At 39.1% G+C, this 27,512-nt stretch overlaps 1 protein-coding gene across 25 annotated transcripts in view; it reads left to right on the top strand.

Annotated features, from left to right (window-relative positions):
• The window catches only part of ptprk (protein tyrosine phosphatase receptor type K), a 123,307-nt gene that overhangs the window by 79,274 nt on the left and 16,521 nt on the right, over nt 1-27,512 (top strand). For 15 of the 25 annotated variants that reach the window (XM_034220657.1, XM_034220750.1, XM_034220717.1 and 12 more), the window contains 15 exons: nt 175-288; nt 831-1,010; nt 9,908-10,090; nt 11,803-11,922; nt 12,269-12,378; nt 12,500-12,701; nt 12,794-12,899; nt 13,320-13,389; nt 13,674-13,796; nt 14,446-14,520; nt 14,773-14,809; nt 20,026-20,161; nt 23,283-23,312; nt 26,053-26,213; nt 26,920-26,955. In XM_034220657.1, coding sequence (XP_034076548.1) covers nt 175-288; nt 831-1,010; nt 9,908-10,090; nt 11,803-11,922; nt 12,269-12,378; nt 12,500-12,701; nt 12,794-12,899; nt 13,320-13,389; nt 13,674-13,796; nt 14,446-14,520; nt 14,773-14,809; nt 20,026-20,161; nt 23,283-23,312; nt 26,053-26,213; nt 26,920-26,955 — 1,683 coding nt within the window. The remainder of the gene's footprint in view (nt 1-174; nt 289-830; nt 1,011-9,907; nt 10,091-11,802; nt 11,923-12,268; nt 12,379-12,499; nt 12,702-12,793; nt 12,900-13,319; nt 13,390-13,673; nt 13,797-14,445; nt 14,521-14,772; nt 14,810-20,025; nt 20,162-23,282; nt 23,313-26,052; nt 26,214-26,919; nt 26,956-27,512) is intronic. The other 10 variants (XM_034220792.1, XM_034220786.1, XM_034220701.1 and 7 more) reach the window with 3 other exon arrangements.

The raw sequence follows: 27,512 nt of genomic DNA, 5'->3' as shown, positions 1-27,512 counted from the left end.
TTAGTGCAGTTAATATAAAGTCTAAACGAAAATCCCTTCAGCTGTTACACCAACTAGGCTTCGTGTCACAGCGGCTACATCATGTTGTCTCTACACTCTCGTGTGACCTTTTTTTTCTTGTGAGGCATTTTGAATACTCTTTTTATGATCTTGTTCTTTGTTTTTCCTCCTCAGAGCCTCCGCACCCCATCGCCCCGCCCCAGCTGCTGGGTGTCGGCCCCACATATCTGCTGATTCAGCTGAATGCTAACTCCATATTTGGAGATGGACCTATTATACTAAAAGAGGGTAAGGTTCAGTAAGAGACATTGTGTAGTTGGGAAGCATTAAACAACCACAACAATCACCTTATCCCCAAAAGTAAACAGATAGACTGACTTCTGTATCAACATGTTTAAACTAACAAGGGTATTTCATTATTATATTACCTCTCATTACTTCTTTAAGCAGCATTTTAACTGTTAATGTTGGACTAATGTATTACATTTGATTTGATTTATTTTGAATGTGTAAACAATAATACAAAAATGTAACATGAGAATTATTATACAATACAACATTTCAATAACATAATTTGTGATCATGTATACACACAAATGGTCATAAATAATGTCACTAAAATATGATTAGAGTTCATTTCAGGTGTTTTATAGTGAAAACTACTTTAACAAGGTGACAACTGCCAAGAACCTTTTCTTAATACAACACTATTCCTTTAAGCTAATATTCTTTTTGGTTCCCTGTCTGACATTTACATTCATAGTGAGCATAACATCAGATTAATACCAAATACTCAAATAACTCTAATGTGTGATTTCTCTCCTTTCAGGTTGAGTACCGCATGACATCAGGCAGCTGGATTGAGACTCACGCCGTCAACTCTCCAAACTACAAGTTATGGCATCTTGACCCCGACACAGAGTACGAGGTCCGAGTGTTACTAACCAGACCAGGAGAGGGTGGGACGGGCAAATCTGGACCCCCACTCATCACCCGGACCAAATGTGCAGGTAGGAAATGCTGTTTTTGTTTAATAAACGTAAGCAATTTGTGATATATATATATATAAAGAAAACAACAACTATTATTTTTGCAACAATGCAAAAATAATAGTTTTCCATTATAATCCTTACACATACACATTTTCCTTATACCTTTGATTATAGTGAATGCCATGAAGTTGTATTATAAACATGTATGTCCACCTAAAATATGAGAAATTGTCTTCTGCAAGAATAAAAGGTAAGTAACTGGAGCCTGCTTGTGCAACACAGCTTTGTCTCCCTGTCTGATTATCTATCGATCCGTCTGTCTACTGTTGGTTTTTTTGGTCCATATATCTATATTTTAGTTTGTGGAGTGATATTTATACTATGAGCAGGCAGGGAGAGGGGAGGAGAGGTGTAGTGAGGGAGAGAATTGGAGAAAAAAGGAGTGGGAGAGCCTGAGTCAGTCCGTGGTTGCTCACTGATCTGAGAGAAAGAGTGATTACAATACTGGAGGCTCTCCACCTTTTCTCACTTGTATCCTGCTTTTTCTTTCCTTCTCTCACTCCTTCATTCTCTCATATCTCCCATCTACCTCTCTTTCTACTTCGTTCCTTTTGGCTGCCCTCCCCCCCTCTTTTTCTCATTGCCTCTCCCCCCCCCCCCCCCGTCTCTTTCCCTCTCTGTGGATCAATAGTCGGAGGGCAGAAACACTGTCTGACATTTGTAGAAATAAACGACTGAAATATAAACACAGCTAGCCTGAGGGGGAGAGACGGAGCGAGGGAGAGAGGGTTGATATGCGAGAGAAAGAGACAGAAAGAAAAGCAGTGAGTTTGAATGAGAAAGAGAATCAAGGAGTGATGGAGAGATGATGAAAAACAATAAGGCCCGGAAAGAAAAGGAGGAGAATAGAGGCGGCAGCGGGGAGAAAGAGCGCGAGAGAATGATGAAACTGGAGAATGGAAATGAAAGAGAGATGAAAACTCATAACCACAGGGCCTGACTGATGTCTGCCAACCTGTGTGTGTGTGTGTGTGTGTGTGTGTGTGTGTGTGTGTGTGTGTGTGTGTGTGTGTGTGTGTGGTGTGTGTGTGTGTGTGTGTGTGTGTGTGTGTGTGTGTGTGTGTGTGTGTGTGTGTGTGTGTGGTGTGTGTGTGGTGTGTGTGTGTGTGTGTGTGTGTGTGTGTGTGTGTGTGTGTGTGTGTGTGTGTGTGTGTGTGTGTGTGTGTGTGTGTGTGTGTGTGTGTGTGTGTGTGTGTGTGTGTGTGTGTGTGTGGTGGGGGGGGGTTATTGACAGAGAGGAAGTCATAGACTTGTTCAGGCGACTCATGTATTGAACAGTTTCCTGTTTGACAGGAAAAGGAAATGAATCTTCCTCTCCTCACTCACGCAGGAACACATTTGAGTGAAAGACGATAGCTCTTTGTAATCCACACAATGTGTTGATATCAGACCAAAAGCAGGGAGATCTGTTTATGAATTGAGAGACTTACATCATATCATCCTGTGTATCTGAATAATGTGCATACTGACAAAGCAAAGAGAAAGATCGTCAATCTTTCATGGTCTTTGATTTCTACTCTAATGAATTTCAGACACTACAGTAGCACTGCAGCGATTGTCCCAATGAACAATGTAGTTTAATGTTTTCAAACTATTAATAGAGGGTATGCAAACATTCTGCTTATAGGCAGAGACTGTTGCAATGAATTTACTAGAAAAAACAGGTGTTTATTATTTGAAACCGAAAAGAAAAATGTCCACAGGTTCCAGAAGAAGATAGTTCTTAAAAGACACAAGCAGCGGTTTGATTGGCTAGAGCTTGTACTGGCATATGATTCGATTGGCTGACGCTTCTGCCGAGGCGTCAAAAGTTGAACATTGCTCAACTTTTGCAGCGAGCCACGCCAGCAACGCTCCGCGTCGCTTCCCACGATGCAGTTCGGCTAAAAGTGACGTCACCCCATTCAAAGTGAATGGGCAGAAGCGTTGGAAGCTTCAACGCACGCCGCTGTGTGGACGGGCCGTTAGTGTCTTGTTTATCCTGCTAACAAACAAACAAACCAAAAACATAACTTCCTTATCAGATTTAAAGATGTTACCTTTTCTTTTTGGATCTGTGTTAGTAACATAATGCTGCTCGAGGTTGCAATGCCAAGTATGGCCACTGGTGTTCCCGCTAATTGCCAACCTCACAGTGACAAACCCAAACAAGAAATAGTCAAGCCCATAATATCCTGTGAAAAAAAAGTTAAGGTTTTTAAACTTTGGCTTTTTTCACAAATAACAAAAACCAGACATAATACTGGCATGTTAAATAGTGGACCTTAGAAGTACTAACACACCTTACAGCGAGGCAATCTGTTTCCCCTTTAAGCTCAGCTAAGCTAACAGGTTGTAGCCTCATATCACATATAACCTGCAGAAAGGAAATAAGCACACTTCCAAAAATGTCAAAGTATTCCTCTGAAAAATAAAAATTCTTATTTTGCCTGTTTTTAAATGCCTTTTTAATAATGTATTTGTTCTTAAATGTCGTTCGCTTTTAATCTGTAAAGCACTTTGAATCGCCACGTGCTGAAAAGTGCTCTATAAATAAAATTGCCTTGCCTTATTTTAAGTGAGGTAAATCCCTATCCTGTGTCCCACAACTCATTTGCATACATTGAAACACACAAAATCCCTTTGCTAAATCCAACACTATATAAATTGGCCACAATTCTTCTACTCCCTGACAATTTCTGACGAATCCCTTCCTGTAGTTCTCAAACCTGATGTATCAGCACACTCACACTAATGTGGATATGTGTTTGTTGAGATACAGACACACACACGGGGTAGAAATGTTATTTAAATGGTAATGATTCCTTTGCTTTTTCTGTTTGGTTAGGATTGTCTGATCCCGCCACCTGTAGTTTACTGAATATTCAGTTTGATTTCAAAATGATGAAGACATGCACACTCACACACACTGCACAAACACCACGAAATAGTGTTTAATTAAAAACCAACAACGGTAATAAGATGCACAGCAGAAATCACTGCAGAGCAATTGATATAAGAGGGATGATTTCATCTCTCTCTCGTTTCATCTCTTCTTCTACTACCCTTTATTTGTCTTCTGTCTTCTTCTTTCTCTTGTTCCTTCTGTCTCCAATTCCTCTCAATTTTTCTTCTTTTGTGATTCATTGCTCATGTCAAAAGGGTGAAAAATAATCAACTTGAAGAGAAAAGTGAGTGATTGTGTGTGTGCATGTGTGTGTATAGTATGTGTGTGTGAGTTGATGAAGTAGCTTTTAATCCAAATCCTACACTTTCTGCTGAAAACCTTTTGGTCATGGCAGGTTACACACACACACACACACACACACACACACACACACACACACACACACACACACACACACACACACACACACACACACACACACACACACACACACACACTCACTCACTTACAGGCATGGTCAAACACAGAAGAGTGACACACTAAGCAGTACCGAGATGGAGAGAAATGTACACACACACACACACACACACACACACACACACACACACACACACACACACACACACACAGTTCAGAGAGCCACAGTATTTCTCGTATGTTGTACAAACTCAGCATCACTTGGATTAATGGAAGAATGGAATCACACATTTCCAGACACACAGGCACAGATGTAGCAGGAATCACACACAATATATCAAATGTACTTCTTTCTATATATTGAAACACACACACATGCACACACACAGTCAGCACTGTGATGCTTTAGGGGTCAGACCCTTGAAATGGCTTCAACAGTACAGTCCACTGTGTGTTCATGTGGTAGATTATGGAACATTTGAAGAGTTAGCTTTTTCCTGGATCATTTTCCAGCCACATGCAGATGCTTAGGTGGAGAAGAGAAGCCTGCAATTCTATTAGGTATACATATAAAGATATATTTTGTGTAAGAACTGGAAATATATACTTAAAGGACAAATAGCAAAACATCTCAGAACTCCAAAAAAAATGGAATAACATTGCTGCAATACTTTACCATTTGCAACCAACAAAGAACTGCTAACAGAGCACTTATATACTAATAAAGGACTGGCTTATCTAAAGCCAGTTGAGTAGCACTTGAAATGTTTGGCTCTATGAAACCTGATGTACTTTTATGATTCTGTTTTCTTCAAGGTTGTGTCTTCCTGGTCGAATGTACTTATTGTAAGTCGCTTTGGATAAAAGCGTCAGCTAAATGTAATGTAATGAAACGAAAGGAGGCGTGGATTGTGACCTAAATTGGGCTGTTTTCGTTCTTAGCTAATTAAGGATACTCTATGCAAATGTCAAGACTCATAGAAAACAGGACATTTGATAATGTGAACCAGAATTGGCGTAATATTTGAGGGGTGAGTGCACTGTAAACCCTGCACACAAAGGATTATCAGGAGTCCTGCCAGAGATACATCTTTGGTTTTTGAAGTGTAGGTCAGATTTTGATTTGATTTATTACAACAAGGATGTATCGCAACACTAACTCAACGTATCGTACACGATCAGGCCCCTTCATGCTTTAATTATATTCCTGTGTTTAAATTATTTCTTTGACTTTGTGATATGAGTGATGGTGAGAAGGTCGGGTTGTGTTTCACTACTCATTAAGTCAAAAGGAGAAGATGCATGAACATGCCTATGCACATAACCTTCAAGGTATGACATACCACCTCAACAAAGTATACACTTCATTTTAATTAAATCTTTATAAGTTGTTTCAAGCATTTATTTCTCATATACGGAGAAGTTTGTTCAATGACTCGTTACCTTAACCAACCTGCTTATTGTGACTAAATCTTCTTTTTCTTACCTTTCTTCTTTACATTCATTTTGTTGAGCTTGTCAGGATGTCCTCGGGGTCTTGAAAAGTATTACAAGTTGATCAATCAATTTAGCGAAAATGAAGGCTATTAAAAAGTATTAAACGGCATTTTCCAAGGTATCACATTTTGTATCTTGTTTTCAATAAGTATATAAATTGTCCAAAGAGGTTGTATTCTACAGTCTGCCTGAATGTAATCATTGCGTAGGTGTGTAGTGTGATTCTGTGTAGTTTATTTATGGCATCCCGTTGGATTTGACGTCATCTGAACAGGACATCGCACGCTCACTGCTTGATAGCACGAAGGCCCGTTTACGCCGGTTGTTAAACAACATCGTTATGGGGAAATGCAAGTTTGCGTCCAAATGGTTGGAAGATAAGGAGGAAAGACAATCAATACTGTGTATAGTAAATGTGAGGTAAAGTGTGTCGCCAAGGTAACCGGTTAGAACTCAAAGTGGCGATGAGGTCTTAAAATGTATGGAAAGGGTCTTAAAGAAAGTCTTAAAAGGTATTACATCTGACTTCAGGATTCCTGCATATACCCTGGCTTGTTGATGTGTGACATATCCCACCACTTAATGATATCTAAACCCTTTTTGATATTTATCTCCTAATTATCCTCTGCTTTGGCAAATCAAATTTCACAGAGTGTAAATTGAATGAATGAATGCTGCGGCGCACATTTTGCACCTTTCATGTGCTTAAACCTGGCCCATAGAGAGACCATGCAGAGAGAAAATGAGAATTAGAGACTGAATTCATAACGGGAGTTTCATTTGTCTTCCTCATGACAGTGGAGGGATTACCGTGAACTAATTGGACAGATTAACTTGGATTTAGCTGCATCTCCTGTCAACCTTTTCTGTATCCCCCTCCCCTTCTCTTTCCTCCATTCTTCTCTGCTCTTCCTTAAGCTTCTTTCTCCTGCTCTATGTCTTCTTTACTTTATACTTATTGGCACCTTCTAATGCTTCACATTGAGGGACAGGGTATTTATTTGTTGCCCTCTGCATACTTGTATTTCATTTAGTTTCATTTCCTTTCCTTTTGTTTCCCCTTCTTTTTAATTCCAACCTCTGGATTGGGCTGATATGAAGCTTGCCGTCCTCGGTGTTATTGTTGGTGTTTATTGGTATTGTTGTTGTTTTCAAAGCTCCATCTGTGGAGAACAAAGCCTTTTAGTTCCAACATGAATCCCGCCGTTTGTATGTCTACCGGAGGAGGGAGAAGGGGGACAAGGCAGCCTCTGTGGCTTACCGTTGGACCGGGTCCCGCTCCAGTCTGGCCACGTTCCAAACTAGTTATCGTCTCTCCCCGTTCCTCCTCTCGGCTTCTTTCTCTCCCTCTCTCATCTTCCTCTCCCGTTTCTCTCTCTGCTCCTTTTATCCGTCCCTCGCTCCCTGCAGCCCCGGTTTCATTTCTCCTCGCATTGCTTTGTTTTTCCACTCTTCTTTACTCATTTTCTATGCTACTCTTTTTGCCTTCCTTCATTCGTTCTTTCTTTCTTATTGTCTTCCCTCCATGTGTTCATATTCTTTCATTGCCTCTCCTCCCACCTTGCCTTCTACCCTCTTTCACTATCTCCAGTCAGTAAATAGACAAAGATAAGCAGCAGTGCATTGTGGGCAAGGAAGGGAATGGGGTTTTGAAAAGCGTGTGTGTGTGTGTGTGTGTGTGTGTGTGTGTGTGTGTGTGTGTGTGTGTGTGTGTGTGTGTGTGTGTGTGTGTGTGTGTGTGTGTGTGTGTGTGTGTGTGTGTGTGTGTGTGTGTGTGTGTGTGTGTGTGTGTGTGTGTGTGTGTGTGTGTGTGTGTGTGTGTGTGTGTGTGTGTGTGTGTGTCAGACAGCGAGTCATATATTTTGTTTTAATTCCATGTTGAAGAGCATCTCACTGTGAAGCGCTGTTAGCATCAAGAGACCCCGAAATCAATACAATTTATTACACTGCCTTAACCCTGTGTGTGTGTGTGTGTGTGTGTGTGTGTGTGTGTGTGTGTGTGTGTGTGTGTGTGTGTGTGTGTGTGTGTGTGTGTGTGTGTGTGTGTGTGTGTGTGTGTGTGTGTGTGTGTGTGTGTGTGTGTGTGTGTGTTTCTCCATGTGTGTATATGGCTGTGATTGTCCTAATAGCAAGGTTGATGGTGAGGATCAAAGGTATTGATTCAAACAGGAGACGGACAGACAGGAAGATATTGAGCTAAAGGGAGAGACGGAAAAAACAGGAAGTCTCCTTCTCCCTTTATTTAAATGTCAACCATCCAATAACAGGTTGATGCCAACATGAAATGCTCCAACCCTTTGGCTATAAACACACACACACACACACACAGATGAGCCCTCATATTTGCTCAGCAGACAATTACCTGCCTGGGTGTTTTCGCAACCTTTCTTCTATCTTCCTCATTCTCTCTCATATGTCGCTATGTCTCTTTATTAGCGAGCCATTTACATCTAAATGACTTAGCAAACCTGCACATGTTTGTATTTGGCTTACAACCTGTGTGTGTGTGTGTGTGCGGAGAGAGAGAAAGAGTTGTGTTTGTCCTTGACGATGCATTCTTATTATGAGAAGTTTTATTGAGGTGAGCAAACACACACACACACACACACACACACACACACACACACACACACACACCTATACGTGCTCTGCCCAGATTTAATCCTGATTCTGTCACATCCCGAAGCGTGAGTTTTTCCGTGTGTGTGTGTGAGTGACAGGCAAATTATGGGTTGTCAGAAGAAGTCCTTGTGTTGTCTCCTCTGAGAGAGGAAGACCCAGAGAAAAACAGAGAGCTAGACAATGAGGGGTTGTGCAGAGACTCGCCTCTCTATTTAAGGTGAGCTGTTTTTATTAAGAAACCCTGGGAGGACATAGGGAAGCAGCTGGGTTACAGACGGAGAGGAAGAAGGAACCTCAACAGGTGATATCATGACCATCAGTGTGAGGGAAGTCAGTTTACGAGGAACAATAAACAAAACTTGTAATTCAATTAGTTCTGTTTGTCCAGAGTCAATCTGCGAGGTCAGCATTAGAGTTAATGGATCATTGTTATCCGCTGAACCTGATTAAACTGGTTTTTGTTGTCAAGATATCAAATGAGGCTCTCAGATGTCAAATCATATGATATTAGCTGAAGAATAACAACAACGGTTCAACTGGACTTATCCTGTCTTTAATACAGTGATGGAATGTAACTAAGTAAATCTACTCAACTACCATACATATTTGACATACACCTATTTACTTTATCTCACTATTTGTATTTCACTTTTTACATACACTCTAAGATTTTTGCATGGTATAGAGTGTTTTGGGTCTGAATACTTATTCCATCGCTTCTTCTCTTTCAAAGCGTTGTACCTGTTTCAGACACAGATTCATTTGGTATCTTTGTAGAAATTACAAGAACACAGCAACCCCTCTGAAGTAGATCTTCATCTAAAGAGTTGAAGGGTTGGAGAAGCAAACATTGGTAAAAATGTAATTTAAAATGTATTGCCTGAACTATAATGGCTGATGTTAGCAGACAGCAAGTGGATCATTTTTGGTTTTGTCTGTGCGGTCTTGCCTGAGTGTGTGAGTGTGTGTGTGTGTGTGTGTTCTGTGGGTTATTGATCCAGTTAAATGAGCCAGTTAAGGTAATTAAAGCCCTGGGCAGGCCTGAGAGAAGGTACTGTAGATTATATTGACAATAAATAGTTCTGAGTTCACATAAAAGATGGAAACCTAAAGACGTGCCTTGAAGAAGTGATTGCATTTGAGAAATGGTTGAATGGCAGCGAGGAGCAGAAATAGATGATCGTAAAACCCCTCTTGTTTCATCTTGGGGTAAACGTTGACTCGGCACTCTAAAATGCAGCAAAATTAAAGTAAATGTTTGAAGTTCACAAAAGTATTTTTCACATTAACTCTAAGTCATCAAAGAATGGGGATTCATTTCCCATGTTATTCATGATCAGGAGGCTACAGTCTATTGCGGTTCTTATGACAATCTGGTTTAATGAGAACACTCATCCTATTTTCCCCCATGTTCTCCTATGTTTCTCTGTAGAACCCATGCGGACTCCTAAGAGGCTGAAGATAGCTGAGACTCGGTCCCGTCTGATCGCAGTGGATTGGGAGTCGTTGGGCTACAACATCACTCGCTGCCACACCTTCAACGTCACCATCTGCTACCAATACATGACCGCCAACAACCGCAGCAAAGCCGGCTGCCTGGACATGGACCCTAAAGGTAACACTCACTTTGAACATTACTGTCAGTTAAACTGCTGTTTTACATTGACACGATAAAAAACATCATATTAACTGTGCAAGAGCTGCATTATGGGTATGTTTATTAAATACAAATTGTTGTTAACACCACCAATACAAATGAAGCTGAATGAGAACACATCATACTGCATTTTAAGAGGATACTCATCATTATGGAGTAGTTCAGTAGGAGACTACCTAATGTGTGCAACGTTAGCATTTTACAATATTTTTCTAATTATTGGTATTCTCATTGGGATTGGCAGTAGTACCAGCCATCTTTCATTTCACAGGGAGTTAGGAATATATAAAATATTGATTGAAATAGCATCAGATTGCATTCGTAAATATATGCATCACAACATATACTGTATATTAGCAGTCCTAATAAGTAGTAACCAAATGTTGGGGGGAATTTTGTACACTTACAATCGTAATAACATGCACTACTATAAGTCTGATCGACTGATTTTAATGCATTTCGTGTCAGGGATGAGCGAAGCAGGCAGGACCCAAACGCAGATTTCACAGAAAAAACACCTTTATTCCCAGGCTAAATGAAACAAAACAGAACTCTTCCCTGTGAACAACGTCAAGACACACAAGGAACCGACAAAGACAGACAGAAAAACCAGAACTTAAATACACACAAGACTAATCAAAGAAACAAGAGACAGGTGAGGAGGGAGGAGAACACACAGGGGCACAAGGTGAACACAATCGGGTAATCAGACAGGAGGGAACACAGACAGAAAGCAACAGGCAAGACAGGGGGTGAACCCTTTTCAAAATAAAACAGGAAACCAAAGACAGGAAAAGACAAAACAAAACACAGACAGATCGTGACTTTTCGAGCTGTAACAATAGAGTACCGTAATTTTCGGACTATAAGCCGCGCCTTTTTTCCCATTTTTCGACCCTGCGGCTTATATAACGGTGCGGCTAATCTATGGATTTTTACAGCTAACGGCCACTAGGGAACCTCCTAAATCTATGGATTTTACAGGTTACAGTCCACCACCTTTAACACTATGGGCTCTATGACCGGTCCGCGCCCGCCACCTTTAAGCGGCGGGCTCCAGCAGGAAAAGCTGGAGGCCGGAAAAGAGTGAGACAGGTAGCGCGCCAAAGTAAAAGTGGAACCGAGAGTGGTACGAGAGACAGAACGAGAGCAAGACAGACAGACATTACGAGAGCGAGACAGTTTGTGCAAAGGAAGTTTTCATGCACAAACCCTGCCGGTACGTGCGCTGGGAGCGCACCGTTTAAGTTTGAAAGTTGAAAAGTTTGTGTGTCTGAAACGCTATGTGATACAGTACAGTTTACACAGCACAGTACATGTTCTGTAGCTACTATTGCACTAAATGGTAACACTTGAATACGTTATGCAAATATGCAACTTGTTTGTTGAAATGTTAATAAATGGGAGCTTCCTCAAACAGCCATCTCTTTCCCGACAATCCCCTCTGTGCACGAACCCTTACATATGGTAATTAAACATTAAAACACCTGCGGCTTATCGTCCAGTGCGGCTTATATATGTACACATCATTCAATTTAGCTGCTGCGGCTTATATGCAGGTGCGCTTTATAGTCCGAAAATTACGGTAACTAATCGAGAATCTGAAATATTATACATAACAGTTACAGTAGAGTTGAGTTTTGTGTTTTTTCTTCTATTCTTCTCCTCAGCACCGCGCCACCTGGTTGGAAACCTGCCGCCGTACACCAACGTCAGTCTGAAGATGATTCTGACCAATCCCGAGGGGCGGAAAGAGAGCGACGAGACCATCATACAAACTGATGAAGATGGTGAGATACACAAAAGACACTTTATTTTGTTATTATATACATTTTTTATTGTGCGTTTGTTGGCTTTCGTAAAAAAGGGCTAGAGCAAAGGGTTAATGCTTCTTATGCTGTAGGATTATTAAAAAGCACAGAATATATGATACGAAGAACCTTTATTGCAGATATGTTTGGGAGTAGCACCGTAAATTAAGGAAGTACACGTATAACTTCGAATGGTTCAATAAAGAAATCGCTGTGTGCTTTTCTTTTGTCGATATGTATTTTCTAAGACTGTTTTTATATGAAGATTGAACAACATTGTTATGTCATTTTTATGAGCATTTTATAATTGTCTGTGTGTTAACAGTCCCAGGGTCCGTTCCCAGTCAGTCTCTCAGAGCCACTCCATTTGAAGACCGAATTCTTCTTTACTGGAAGGAACCGACTGAACCCAACGGAATCATCATACAGTATGAGGTACAGCAACAAGAAGCAGAGGGAACAATACTTGTTGAATAAGCACATCTATCACTAAACTCAGCCTCAGAGGGATATACAGTGTGTATAATCCTTGTGTCTGCTCTCTGCCCATCCACAGATCCACTACAGTGGGGTGCGTTCATTTGACCCCTCGGTGCCTCTCCAGCGGCCGGGGCTTACAGTGTCTCTGCCCTCCAACGCCACCCATCACCTGTTCTCTCAGCTCCACCCAGGCGTCACCTACCAGCTCCTCATCCGCGCCTCCACCTCCAAAGGGTTCGGCACTGCGACCACGCTCAACGTGACTACTAATATTTCAGGTAGGAAATACATTTTAATGACTTTTAGTCACATTCAGATAGTTAGTAAGGTGATTGATGGACACTAATGTTGAGTTATGCTCTGTCTTCAGCCCCAACAATAGATGAGTATGACGGGTCAGAGGCTTTTCTGAATGAAACTGCAACAACCATCACCATCCTGCTTAAACCTGCCCAGGCCAAGGGAGCTCCTATAAGGTACATGCTAACATATACAAGTACTACCAATGCATTTTCTTACACCATTTTATTTTTATTTCTACTTGCACTATTTAAATGTTTGTTTATGTCTTATTTATATTCTATGTTGCATTAACTAAGGAGCTTAACAAGTATATACAAATACATGAGGTAGTTTTTCTTGCAAATATGTTTTCGAACTCAATAAGGACCAAGCCTTAACATCTGCATGACAATACAATCATTGATCGTTATGATATTTATGACAACAATGTCATGTTTGGGGGGATTAACATGGAGGTATACTTAACATTTAAAAAAACAGGTAGATAAACTCAATTTAGCAGGGTTTCATTAACATGACACTAAACTACACAACCTTTTTTAAAAACTTTTTTTTGTCAGTATTATGTATTAACATTGTCTTCTTGTCTACAGTGCGTACCAGATTGTGGTTGAAGAAGTGAATCCTCGATCACGCCGTCAAGCTTCTTCTGACTGTTACGAGGTAATTATGAATCTGTTTTACATACATTTAACAAGCCATGCCTTTGTTTCATACATGTATTTGTTTGCTAACATTCATTTGAAAGAGTTTCATCTCCATAAACGAAATGATTATAGAGTAGAAAGCCACCATTTTCTCTATAGACCTTTTGACATTTAGTTTCCAACTCTTATATAGTAGTCCTTTTATTTGCAGAACATAACTCAGTCCATCCGGCTTGACTTGTGTATGTATGACAGATTTATAGACATATCATTTTAATGTAAATACATCTTGTCTCCTAGGTCCCGGTGTCCTACCACAGTGCATCTAGCGGTGGATCTCCATATTATTATGCCGCCCAGCTGTCCCCCAGCAACCTGCCGGAGCCGCTGCCCTTCACCGTCGGAGACAACAAGACGTATCAGGCAAGCATTTTTATCTGAGCTACATATTCTGTGCGTAGTGCAGCAAAAATGTCAGGTGAAAAGATTAATCACATAGATACCATCGTAAACTCATAGCTCAAAATGCAGATGAATATGTATGTGGAATACACAAACAAGACATGGGGAAATCATGTTAGAATTGACTTGGTTTTTATATGTTTTATACTGTATATTCCTAATACATATTTGTGTTTATTCTGATGTTCTTAACCATGTGATATGTATATGCCAGGAAGTTTTAGTTTATGTCGGTGTAGTAGTAGTAGTAGTAGTAGTAGTAGTAGTAGTTAGTTAGTAGTAGTTAGTTAGTTAGTTAGTTAGTTAGTTAGTTAGTTAGTAGTAGTAGTAGTTAGTTAGTTAGTTAGTTAGTTAGTAGTAGTAGCAAAAAGTCCTGGGATAAGGACAAAGCAGTTGAAAAAATCTACATATATTTAGTCCCTTCATTTTACCTAAACACCTATACATACTTACACTACTTATATGCAATATATATATATATATTTGTTACAATTGAAATGCGTTATTACTGGCTGCTAATTCAATTCCTGAGGCTGTAACAACACTGTCATAAAATAACACTTTGCAATTTATTGATTTTGATTTCCGATGATCTTTTTTTATCCCTCAGGGTTTCTGGAATCCTCCATTGGCTCCGAGAAAGAACTACAACATCTACCTTCAAGCTGTTAGCAGCACGGAGAGGGTAAATACATGCTCATTTATATGAAGACTAAACACCCAGTGAACTCACAACTCTCACCTCCGAGCTGCCATGAATAAATATAATTATATGTACATATTCAAATATACATTAACTACACTTTAAGTACTTCACAGCTTCACTGAAAGCAGTAAGGACTTTACTGTTGACATTCATCAAAACAACTGTCGGCAACTGAATAATACTGAACATTTATTTACTCAGATATTTATATTGTGTTATCTTTTTATTCAGGAAACTAAGACACAGTGTCTGAGGCTGGCTACTAAAGGTAAGCAACGTACTGTTACTGATGTACTTAACATACAAAAGACCACAGATGAGTATTATTTTGACAACCAGATGCAAACAAGGTGGTTTTCTGCTGCTGAGCAAAACATAACGCAGATTATTTTTAATGGTATTATAGTAACAATATATGTTTTCGTGTCTGGTGATCTGTGTGTATCTGCTGTTGTTAAGTTGCTTACTGTCCATTCATGATTATTGTTAATCTGATATGTATTATTATGACGGGTGTTATACCTTGATATTCGTGTTAGTGGTATTAGTGGGGACATAATATTGTTTTGCATAGAGAGAGAAAATGCGTTCATGTCATGTGTTTGTCTGCACACTTAGGCACGCAGTCTAAATGTGATGTTTTTATTAGCAGCCATATGTTGATAGATTATGAGACTGGTTTTAATCCCCCAGCAACATACAAGTTCACATATACACACAGATACACACATAAGTGCTAACACACTTACCCACACACTGTTTTCAGGAAAGATCTTTAGAAATGCGGCTAATGGATCAGAATTTAGCTGTGTGCAGTAAGAACAAGGGTAAACAGAAAAATACATTAACATGTTTTCAGTGAAATAGAAAATCCTGGTGGCTGCTAGCCTTGAGTTTCAAAGAACGGTGAGTTAATTTAAGTGTTTATATGGCTAGAGGAAACATAATAGAAAGCAAACAGACATATGGAAATATTTCTCATTTTTACTACAACTGTAAATATATTCTGGCTATTCTTAGCCTGGACCTTTTAATACGTAAGCTAGAGGCTTAGCACAATGCTATGTCAAAAAGGGCTCAAACTAACACTTGTTTTTATTATTAATTATCCTGATGATCACTTTTTTAAGTAACCAGTCATTTTGTCCGTAAAAAAAATAATGGAAAATCTATTAATTGTTCAGCTCAACGGTAATTTAATTAACAAACAGGAGACAGATTGGAATCATTTTATTGTAGGAATTACTTTTTTAATTCTAATACATTTGTTGGTTTCCTATATCGTTAACACAATCTGAGATAACAGGTGAGAAGTTAAAGCCTGTCATAGTATAGAACATTGTTATTATATCAAATCACTTGAATGTTGTACTTACAAGTAATCTTAGCCCTGCTGCGTCATGGTTTGTATGTTGTTTTTCTTTTAAAATCAGTTATAATCACTTTCTGCACTCAGCCCATAGTCCTTTGTTTGACCTTCTAACAAAGGAGCATAAAACAAGGCAGTAAAAGTGACACAATTTGCAGCACAATCAGCCATAATTATTGTCGAATGAGTAATTACTGCTGGTTGATTAGTGTATTTTTATAAAGACTCATCAGGGGACAGACACTGTGAACTAGCGTAGGTGATAAATACTGCGGTGTGTGGCTCCACGCTGTGTCCTTGTCCCTTTCAAATGAAACCATAAATAATTGTAAAATACAATAAGGGCCTGTTGGAAAATAAGTGGATTTTAAGCGGATTTCTCTTTAGGTCATGGAGTTTAATGTGATCTAGACATTTTGAACAGTAGGCTCACAGGAAATTGATCCCATGGGATGGCTTAAGGTGTGGTTCAGTCCCTCCAGCGCCTGTAAGGTGTCGTGTTTTAAAATAAGAGAAACATGTGTCATCACTTTTCTTACTAGGGGTTGTAGTTTCTAGAACAGGTTGGTTGTTTAACCGAAGGCTGCTACAAAGAAATGACACTGTCTCTTTAGCCAGAGGAGGATTTAGTGAAGCTGAACTTATTTAAGTTTTTTTTAATAGGCAGAAAGACACACTAATGGAGAGAGAGGTCAAAAGACCGTCCCTCTTTTCTCCCTCCGTCCCTCTGCATGTGTGTGTGCGCTCAACCGTGCATCAGGGAGGGAGGATTAAGCGACGGTGGTCCTATTAGGTCATCGGGGTATTGTGTATTGTCATTGCTGCCTTAGGGTGTCTTTTGTGTGTCTGTGTGTGTGTGTGTGTGTGTGTGTGTGTGTGTGTGTGTGTGTGTGTGGTGTGTGTGTGTGGGTGTGTGTGTGTGTGTGTGTGTGTGTGTGTGTGTGTGTGTGTGTGTGTGTGTGTGTGTGTGTGTGTGTGTGTGTGTGTGTGTGTGTGTGGGCACATTGTTAGTGTACTGACCTGGATAATTTTTGTACAGACATTAAGAGCAACCGCCGACATTATGAGGTCAGGTCTCAGGACTCTGAAGCTTTTAAAGATTTGATTTTTTTCAGATTCCCTTTACGCATTGATTGGTCTGACAGTCATTGTAAAAAAAAGGAGGTGAAACCAAAGTGTGGTGGAGTCACCAATGCTTTGGAGTCATAGTCATAGTTTAAACAATACATTAGTAGATATTTAAGACACATTTGACCTTGTTTTTCTTTAAGAATAACTAAAGCTTGACACATACTGTTTTTTTTTTGGTACTACTTTCAGTATTTAAGATAATATATATTATTTTTAAAAATAGTTTTGACCAGGATATATGACACTACTCTATATAAAGTATTATACATAATTGTTCTATATGTCTATGTTTCTTATTAAACCACATACAGTAAAACCCAGTATTCTTTATATATCCATAATTTGGCCGATACATCTTGTAGCAACGGTCTGAAGAAAGCGCCCTACAGATGCACTATTTACTGCTTTGATAGATCTTTTAGCATTTTATACCAATACAACTTTTAAAAAACATCGTAGCGTCAGACAGGGAAGAAAGTTAGTCAGAACTGCATATATTTGGAATTTGCTAGAGATAAAAAAACAGTACAATCCAGACCTTATTATTTCAAAGCATTTGAGCTTTCAAATCCCTGCTCAAGCTTCAACTATCAATCCCATGTTTTAGTAACATTGTTACATAATGACAGAGGGATAGATGGAGGCATTTCTAATAAATCAGCGGCAGAATTATTATACAAATACTGAAGGAGATAAAGAGCGATTAGGTTTAACTTGTTGATATTTTGCATTAGAAGTGGATTATTGTTCGATAGAAGCATTGCATTAGGTTGGAGTTTTTGTTGCATATGTCTTTGTGTTGGATTATTTGGATTATCATAATGCACGATAATGTTTTTACGCTGCAGTACCAACTACTCTGGCGTTATGGGATCAGATCAGTAAGCTGAGGAGCATGAAAACAGATGCTGGCTCTCTTTCTGTTGACTTTCCATGCGTGATCAACATGGTCAAATCTCACTGCGCCCCGAAACCTTGTTTGTGAATTATATTCCAAACAGACGAAACGGGGGAGTTCAGACAATTCTCTGAAGTCATCAGGAACAGAAATGAGTTTGAGTACGAGTAATATACTCTGACATTGGAGCAGAAACATTGGACAGCTGCAGTCAAATTGCAATTCAATACACATTTCTCTATAAGAGCATGACTCCAAGGATAACTGAATACGCTGAAAAGATTAATTGAGCCTTTCTTTATTTGTGTATCTGTATTCAATGTATATGTGTTTTCAGCAGGGAGGAGGAGAAGTGAGTGTGCACAGAGTTCACTGGTTCAGTACATTAACTATCAGGTTGTACAACTAAAGTATTAAGAAGCTGACAAATCCAGAGTTGTCATTTAACTGACCTAGCTTGAGAAGCTTCTACAGGCAAGGGATAAACATTGTCAGCTTCCACCGATGCTCCGTTGCTTTCTCTTCACATAATTTCATTTTAAGATTGTACAAGAAAATGTAAAATGGTTGGATTAACTTGTTTAGATTAATAGCCGTGGCTAGAATCCAGAATTTTGTCCAGAATATTTGAACTCCTAGATGAATTGGGGAGATTTCTACATTTATATTATCCATGTTTCTAAAAAGGGTAGCCCTTAAGATTATGACGTCCATTTAAAGAGGCCCTATTATACTTTTTGAGTTTTCCCTCCTGTCGTGTGATTTACTGTATCTGCATGTAAATGGTCTGCAAAGGTAAAAAGTTTCCTCCAGAGGGAGTTTCTCTACCACAGATTGAGAAAAAGAACATTACATGTCCTCTTAAACGTATTCTGTGAAATATCTAATCATCTTATTGATGGATTGGCACAAAATGTTCTATAGATGTTCCCCGTGAGATGGCATGCAACGACTTTGGTAACTCCCTATTTGTTCATGTATTGCCATCATTAGATCAAAGTTTTCATTTGAACCGGTTCATGTCCAAACATCTGCTAAAACCACGCCTGCGTTATGCTCTGATGTCTACTGTCAAACACATAATGTGTATGAGCAGTTTGGCTGTGGATAGAAGCAATCTATTTTGTTCCGTTATTCCATAGCAATCATATTAAAGGATAATTGACTTTTAATCTCAGTATTTTAATCTGCGAGCCAAATAAGCTCCTCAAACTTCACTTTTGGCTATATTTGGAATATTTGGAGTCTTGATATTTACCTGATCTTTTGCACAGGATTGATTAAACCTCCCTGTTTAAACGGCTCATCAGGATTTTTTCCTTATCACACTCACCACTTCCATGACGTGAGGGCTTTTTGTAAAGATGTCTTGGGAGAAAAATCAAATTCCTGGGGCTCTTAGTTGGCATGCTTTTCTAGCCTTGGGTGACACAAGGTTGCGTAAATACTTCAGACAGTGCCAAGAATCTATTATTTGTGTAACAGGCTTACAGTCAGTGCAAAAGAGCAACATTTGATACATTTGGAGGGCTACACACAGAAAAAAACTAGGGCTTTTTGAAAGCTTAGCTGACAGGTGGGTTTGGTTTTATCTGGCTTGTTCACTGCCCGATTAATAGAGGGTTTGAATAGTTGGAAACATTACTACATTTGAAATAATTCTTATTCAAATATCTCCCAGCTCATCACCATTTTTTTTGGCGCATTCGCTTTCTGGATGTGTCTCACGCAGAAGCCTCATTGTTTCATGCTTCATCTTCCTCGAGAAGTATTAGCTTCTTTAATTTGAGGGATTAAGGGCTAGAGTCCTTGAGAAATCCTTGAAAATGATGTTTAAGAAGGTGTGGAAACCCTGAGACCCTTCTAATGTCATTAACAGATTACCTCTGAAGCATACACTCTTTATTGGGGCGGTGTTCTCTTTGCAAATACACCAGTGTTTTACAAATGAGGATTGTAACATGACCTTTTTTCCATTCATTATACTACTAAATAACCAGTAATTACAGTAGCACGACGGTCATTTGAGCTAATCACATGTTAGATCCATGGTTTTGATGTTTTTTTTATTGTAACTATGGTGAAGGTGCTACAGAGGAGCCAGAAGTCATCCCAGATCCCGCGAAACAGACGGACCGAGTGGTGAAGATCGCTGGGATCAGTGCCGGTGTCCTTGTCTTCATACTGCTGGTGCTGGTAGCCATCCTATTGGTCAAGAAGAGGTGAGTGACGGCTGCTAACCCCGCCCCCTAAAACAGCTTTATTGAAAATGCAAATAACAACTGTGCTACACCAACACTCATGCAAATGCACACAACAGACACACATGTGCACCTGATGTTGTGTGTTGGTCCAGTATTTGCTGGAGTAACACCATCTCTCATCCATCCACCATAAACGTTGATCTCCCCTCAGAACCAGCGTGATCTCCTCCTGAAGTCTGCTCTCCTTTTCAGGCATTAAATAGCTGAAGGCTTGTTTTCCTGAGATCTAATGCAAGAAGTATGGTGTTTCCAAAATTAGAAACTCCTGCCTCACAGTTGTGTGATTTAGTGCAGGAGAGATCTGAGGCGGTTTCTAGTTGTGTTTTTTTCATGTAGAGTACAGCTGCTGAAGCACACTAGACAAAACAACCGCTCAGAATAGCCGACTCACTGAAAGTGAAAAACACACAGTGAAAGAGATCCTCAAAGAATCAGTACAGATGGATTTCATAAACACATCAAAGACATATTATCTAATTGTTTAAAAGTGGAGTGAAGACAATGTGAGGGTTGATTACAGTTAAGTATAGATGTGCTGACAAATATATATGCTTATGAAGCACACGCATAGCCCTATACTTTATTCATTTAGGTTAACAAACAAAAATAAATCTCTTTCTGTCTACGTAGGTTTACTAGACACTTAAAATGGGTTTGTACATGTGTGATGAAGGCTTCTTTTTACTCTGTTCTTTAAGGAGAAAACAAGAGTGAACATAGGGACTGAAATAATGACTTTAGTTTCTCTCATCCTTTAATAGTCGATGTCGGTCTAGGTTTCACTTTAGCGTTAGTTTGGTGCAGGGCTCCACCATGTGGCGCCTAAACACAACTACAACTTATGGTATCGTCTTATTTCTATAAGAAGTTGGTTTTAGAGATGTGAGTCTATGAAGCACCAACAGATGTTACTGCTCAGTTCTTTTTGACCTTATCATGTTGTTAAGGTTTTAGTAAAATGACAGCATCATCATTAATGTTCATCATTCCAGCTTCGACACCATAAGGCACAGTGACTGAATTGAATTGTGTAATATTAACACATGAATGTCTAGGATTTTTTTTAATAGAGTCATCCTCATGCTTTAAACACAATCCATCCGCCATACTCAAGTCTAGACACCTTTGTTTTGCATATAACCTGCCCTTTATTCATGAAACATTCCCGAGTAACTGCAAGGTTACACAGGGTCGGATCTTGTCTTTTCAGGGTGTGCATGTCCATATGTTGGTACGCACATTTCTAAGTCATGTACACGAGTGCATGTGTGTAATAATTAACTGTTACTCAACACGACGTTCTTCCTGTGACCTTTCAATTAAAATCTGGTGTTCAGGGAACCTGAGTGCCTCATTAAAAAGAGAATAATTAGGAGCTTCATTTGCATATTCATACTGGATATATTCACGTTGAGTGCCTCATATCCCACCTTTACTTATTATTATTATAAAGAAGTGTCAACATAAATAGCTTGAGTTGCTCATTGGACGCCATGTATGTTGAACACGTAGCAAGACATGTAAGATTAATTATCATCCACGGTCTCTTTCAGGAGATAGACTGATATTGCATCAGAGAGCAGCAAGGAAAAAAGTCGCTCAAGTCCAACCAATCATGATCTCACTGAGCAAATCAAGAACAATTAGAGACATTAAATTACAGCCGGTAATGAACTCGTGTCACCTGGGAACTGTGACCTCCACATTTCTTTGTCTTAATGAATTAATTTAATCCTGCAGTCTTGCTGTAGATTTAATGTCAAAGTGTAATTGGATTTGATATTCAAAGATCTTAAAGTGGAGGGTAGAAATATCCTATGTATTGCAGAAGCTGCTACTTTTCCCACTGTTTTAAATAGACTCACCTATCAGGATACTTTACAGTGTTTGATTCACAGTTTGCAGCCAGTGGCCGGACAACTTTACCACATATTACTGAACATTATCAGTGCCTCTGAGGAGTGTATGCCTTTTGAAAATAGAACATTTATCCAAACTGAAAGATGGCATTTGTTGTTTTATACTCTTGAATTGCATGCACAGCTGTGTCTGTTGTTGTTTTAAACTCTAACCATCTCAAGCTGCATCTGGGCTAGAGGAGACTTCAAATAAACGTTAGCAATATATCACAAACGTTCACCGACTGCCACAGGATTACAGAAAGAAAACATCCGGTTCAAATGGTATTTTCGAGTGTATTTCTAACAGGTAGAAACGTTATCTTGCCAGCATCAACAACTGAAGATGAATGGTATCTTCGGAGATGTTAAGTCACTCATGTTTGTGTTTATACAACTCATGACAGCACTTTCTGGTTGAAAGAACTTCTTTGCATTTCTCTGCATGGTGCATACATTTGCCAATTGATGTGAAACTAAACTGTGACATCTGACTTAGCAGAAATGCTTTTGGGAAAATGATTGGAATATTGTCAAAGTATTTGTGATTTCTTTTTCTCACCCTCATGAGTTTGTTGGAGTTAGTTTTCCCTGAAGGTTTCTGGGGAGATCAATCTTCATTGCCATTGAACCTTTAACACTTTGAACAATACTGCATCTTTAAAATGGAGGGACATGATGACATCGCAGTGACATCATACTTGCTTTTACAGGAAGCAAGCTGCGTGGTGTTTCAGAATAAATAGCTTTGTAGCAGTTGTTATTTATTTTTTTAATTTTCCTTAGGAGTAAGTAAAGGTGATTGGCTGAAATATTTCTAATCAGGACCTTTCGATTACAGAAAACTCTTAAATAATGCATGAACATTAAAAGTATGACACCTCTAGAAAGAGAAAGACTGCATGGTAAAAGTTAAATACTGATAGTTCGTTGTTCTTTTAGTCATAGTTTTATAAGACTCTTAGCTTGTTTTGTAGAATTTATTTAAAACGTTTTCTTAAAGAAATAAGGCCCGTAGTTTAGTATAACTACCCCTTGCATGCCCCTCAAGTTGTAGCGATCAAAAGGTGTTTTCTTCTGTTTCTGTTGTTGATGGATGGGACAGGACAGTATTGTCCTAATTTGCATATTCATGACCCTTGTGTCTCATTCTTTGCTTTCTGATTGGCTCACAACCCCAGGAGGACCTACTATTCATACTCTTATTACCTGTAAGTAAACAAACCAATCAACAATCAGCTTACCCAGCTGCTGTTACCTTATTGGGCGATTTATTATTAGTGGCTAGTTGTTGTTATTTTTAAAGATGCAGTATACTTTTTTCAAGACAAAACACATTTTCAGCTCTGACCAACCAGCCAAAGCCATCCTCATTGACGCCTTGCCAGGGTGGGGGTCACTTCACTTTCATGTCAGTGAGGTCGGGATTTTCCTTGTTTTTAATCGATCATATAAATATTAAAACGTCCCTTTAGCACGATAATGTTGATGGTTACCTATCTTAACATAACTATACATAAATAATTGTATTTTAAAGTGACTGAACTGACAGTGAATTGACCTCAGCCCCGGTGTCCTCTACATGCTCCGAAGTTGCTCCGAAGCAGGCTAATGAAGGCCAAAGTGGGCCATAAAGCAGAACAAAGCAGGTCAAAGTGGGACGCACAGGCCTAAGCGTGTTATTTGAAAAAAGAATGCTGCACTTGTGACTGGTAGCTCTTTGTCTGCATGTAGTCATGTGATCATCCATCCGCCCATCAAGTCACAGGTACCATGGTAACCCGCTGCTGCACACGCACCTCTGGGTCTCAGTCCGCTTCCTGTGTGGAGCTCATGGCTCTGAGTTTGGTAGATGTTGGTGGGTGTTTTCTCGTGTTGTGGGTACTTACTCTTCTACTCTGTCTTTTATTGTCTCTCTGTACAAAATGGGTTCTTAATGGCCTCGTTGCACCTTCTTTTTTTTAAACAGCTGGGGACTTTACAGTGCAAAATGTAGCACTTACAAAAACTGATTAATAAACAATATTGATTTATTCTTTACCAGCTTCCGTCTGTAGTCACAGGCTAAAAACAAAGTAGCATGGCAAGTTAGCATTCATCTTATAGCTTAAAAGTACCAAGAGTGAAATAGCACGATCCTTTAGCGCCTAATTCAATTGTCTGGAACAGTATTTACTGTTTTCTATTATTGTCCTCATACAGTATAGACAATTTCATCTGTTGACGAGCATTTTTTGTTATTCATTATTGATAATTAAAAGATTCATGGGGTCAATTTTCACAAATTAATTAAAAAATTAGACCTTAAAAATGAATAAAACAGTCAAAAACGTATAAAAAAAGCTATTAAACCTTATTTTAGTTACTCCCCCTCTGTTTCTACTAATCTGTCCTTAATGTACATCTCAAGTACACACCATTTTATGGTTTAAGATATATGTATAGCATTTTTCCCATCTTCTGTTTTCTGTTGAAGAACCTATAATACACTCACAGACAGCCACATAAACAGTTAAATCAATTACAGTTTCCTCAGTGTGTGTGTGTAATATGTGTGTGTGGTCTTAGAGGTGGAGTTGGTGTGTTTTGGGGTGAAGAGGTAAAATATATAATAAAACAAAGCATGCTTTCTGTGTTTGCTGGGAAGAAGTCAGAGCCGTACATCGTATCAGTTATGCAACAATCACACATGTATTCCTCAATCAATCATCTGAGAGAATATATTTTACAATTTTATTGGAGCAAAAACTGCTTTAAGTGTTAACTCATGTTAAGCAGGTCACTTAAAAAATCATTATACATGCTTTCTCTTCTGTTCAGATGTTGTTTAACTGATGTACGTGTATGGCTCTGGGTAAAAAATGTTCCTGCATGCCCTGTCATGCTCGAAGTATTAAGCCCTCTACTATATGTTTCCTGGGATTATATGTGTTGAGCGCACTAAGAGATAATTGAACCTGAAGATGATACCTTGATGTTTACATGTAAAACTGTGTATACTCCTACTGTATTTTACTACTTCTCACATGATGATGTGGTTCTATGGTTGCTTAATGGTTTTCCCAGAGCTTCATAAGTCATTCCCTTACTGTTGTTTTAATGGGGTTTTCCTATCTTTGCTGTCGGATGAAAACCAAAAACCAAATACTTCTGTGACTTATTTAAATTGTATTTATTTTGTTCTTATTTTATTAAGCAGGCATTAATAGACATTTCTGAAAATACACCAGGTATACCCAAGATGCTATTTTCTCATTGTAGTCCCTGGACAGATGTTGCAAAGTCAGCCCAAACAAATATATATTTAAAAATAACAAGACAATACAAATAATTTAAAAGGTGCAACTTAGAGGTTCTCAATACTGTAAATGCTATTAAAACAGTTTTTCCTTTTTGCTTTATTGAAACTTTAAAAATCTGAATGTAATTACACTGTTAAATAAAATACAACTGCAAATAGATTTGAGCATAAAACTATTTCAACGGCTTTCATCTGACAGCTCATGTATGGTGACCAGGTTTATAACAGGTTTTCCCTTTGCTACTAGTCGGCCAGAGGTCATTTCCCTGGACTGTATTATATGCTTTGTTCCTTCTATAGCTGAGCCTGTTACATGCTGCCATTGCAAACAAGCCTTTCCTCTACTGTACCTTCTACTGTACCTCCCTTGCCTGTTCTCTCCTCTTCTCTCTACCTCCCTTTTTCTCTCCTCCCCACCTTTCACCTCTCTTTTCTCTTTCTTGTTGGATTTCTGCATCTTGAATCAGCAGCCTGAAGCCCCCAGCCGTGCGTTTACCCCCCAAAAATATACCCCCTAATTAAATAAATAAATAAAACTATACTTTAAAATGTGATACTATTCCCATACAAGGCGGCGGTCTGCAGGCTAGCTGATGTTTGTGTGTTTTCCTATAAGATGCCTGACGGTGTCTGTCTCTTCCCCTTGACAGGAAACTGGCTAAAAAACGTAAAGACGCCATCGGTACGACGCGGCAGGAGATGACTCACATGGTGAACGCCATGGATCGCAGCTATGCTGACCAGAGCACTCTGCACGGAGAGGATCCCATGGCTGTGACGTTCATGGACTCACACAACTACAACAACAGATGTAAGTTCATACAACAAGACTTTTATTATAATAAATAACCATTAACAGTAGTATTAACCTTGGGCTCTCTTCAAAACACAACTCTGTTTATAAATGCACTTAGTATAAATCAAATCTTACACTAACACGTGTGTATTTTCATCTTTTACTCTTCTATTTTCACTGATGAGACTTGAATTTTGCAATTGCAGGATTTGTATTACTAATAGACAGGTTACAGTTCTGTAGCTCAGTTTTGAAATAATCTTTTTTCAAATGAAACGTGAAATGTACTTGAATTATTTGTATGTTCTTTTCTGAGATCAACGGACGAACTGCTGATGAATCATTTATAATTCAAGTACAATCATTAATTGCTTTACAAAACCATGTTGAGGAAACAATTTGGGGTAGTTTGGGAGGCGTGTGGCGCAGTGGATAGAGCGTTGGTGTTCGGATCAAGGGAGCACAGGTTCAAACCCCACTGCAGTCAGCATGTCGTTGTGTCCTTGAGACACTTCACCCCAAATTGCTCCTGTGGGGATTGCCCACAGTATTGAGTATGTAAGTCGCTTTGGATAAAAGCGTCTAACATGTAATGTTTATCCTAGATAGATTTCCACTAATGTTTAAATCATGACTGGAATTTGAATTTTTCTGACCCTCCCTGCTCACGTTGAGTAACGCTGACAAATAGAACATGTCCTCACCGTGTTTCCTCCCACAGTGCCCAACGACCCTCTGGTTCCCACTGCTGTGCTAGGTGAGGTTTCAGCATGGTTGGATATGTAATCATTCACCACCAGCTCCCTTTAGTGATCACCCATCTTCATCTCAAAGCCCCTGTGCGTGTAGCCCCGTGTTGTGCGTCATTTCCCAGTTAAAATGTCATACATGGTCATATTTTTTATTTTACATCCTGAGTTTATGTTCTTTGACTTCGGTCAAGTTTTGTACGTTTTTGTTGCTGAATAGCCAATTGGCCTGACGGACGTTTTACTACCATAATGCTGCGTCTAATCTATATTTTAGAAGTGCTAAAATCTCTAGGATTAACACAGATGGAGATTCATAAATTCTACAGGCAGTGGCTGAAATTAACAACATTTAGGAGAATAAGAACAATTTTAAAACAAAAAACGATGTTTTGATTGTTTTACATGCCATCTAAGGGAGTGTAATGGTTTAGTAATATTTGATGATGGCAAAAAACTGTATGTTTACATTGTATCTTTTTTTGTTCTGCCACCTGGTGCCAACTCCCTGTGTAGCCGGTACTAAAAGCTCCAGCAGCCAAGCCCTTCATCTGTTGTTCTTGGT

Source organism: Gymnodraco acuticeps, unplaced genomic scaffold, assembly GCF_902827175.1.
Source record: "Gymnodraco acuticeps unplaced genomic scaffold, fGymAcu1.1, whole genome shotgun sequence".
NCBI lineage: Eukaryota > Metazoa > Chordata > Actinopteri > Perciformes > Bathydraconidae > Gymnodraco > Gymnodraco acuticeps.
Note: the sequence above shows the minus strand (reverse complement) of the source record. Positions and strands in the feature narration are given on the sequence as shown.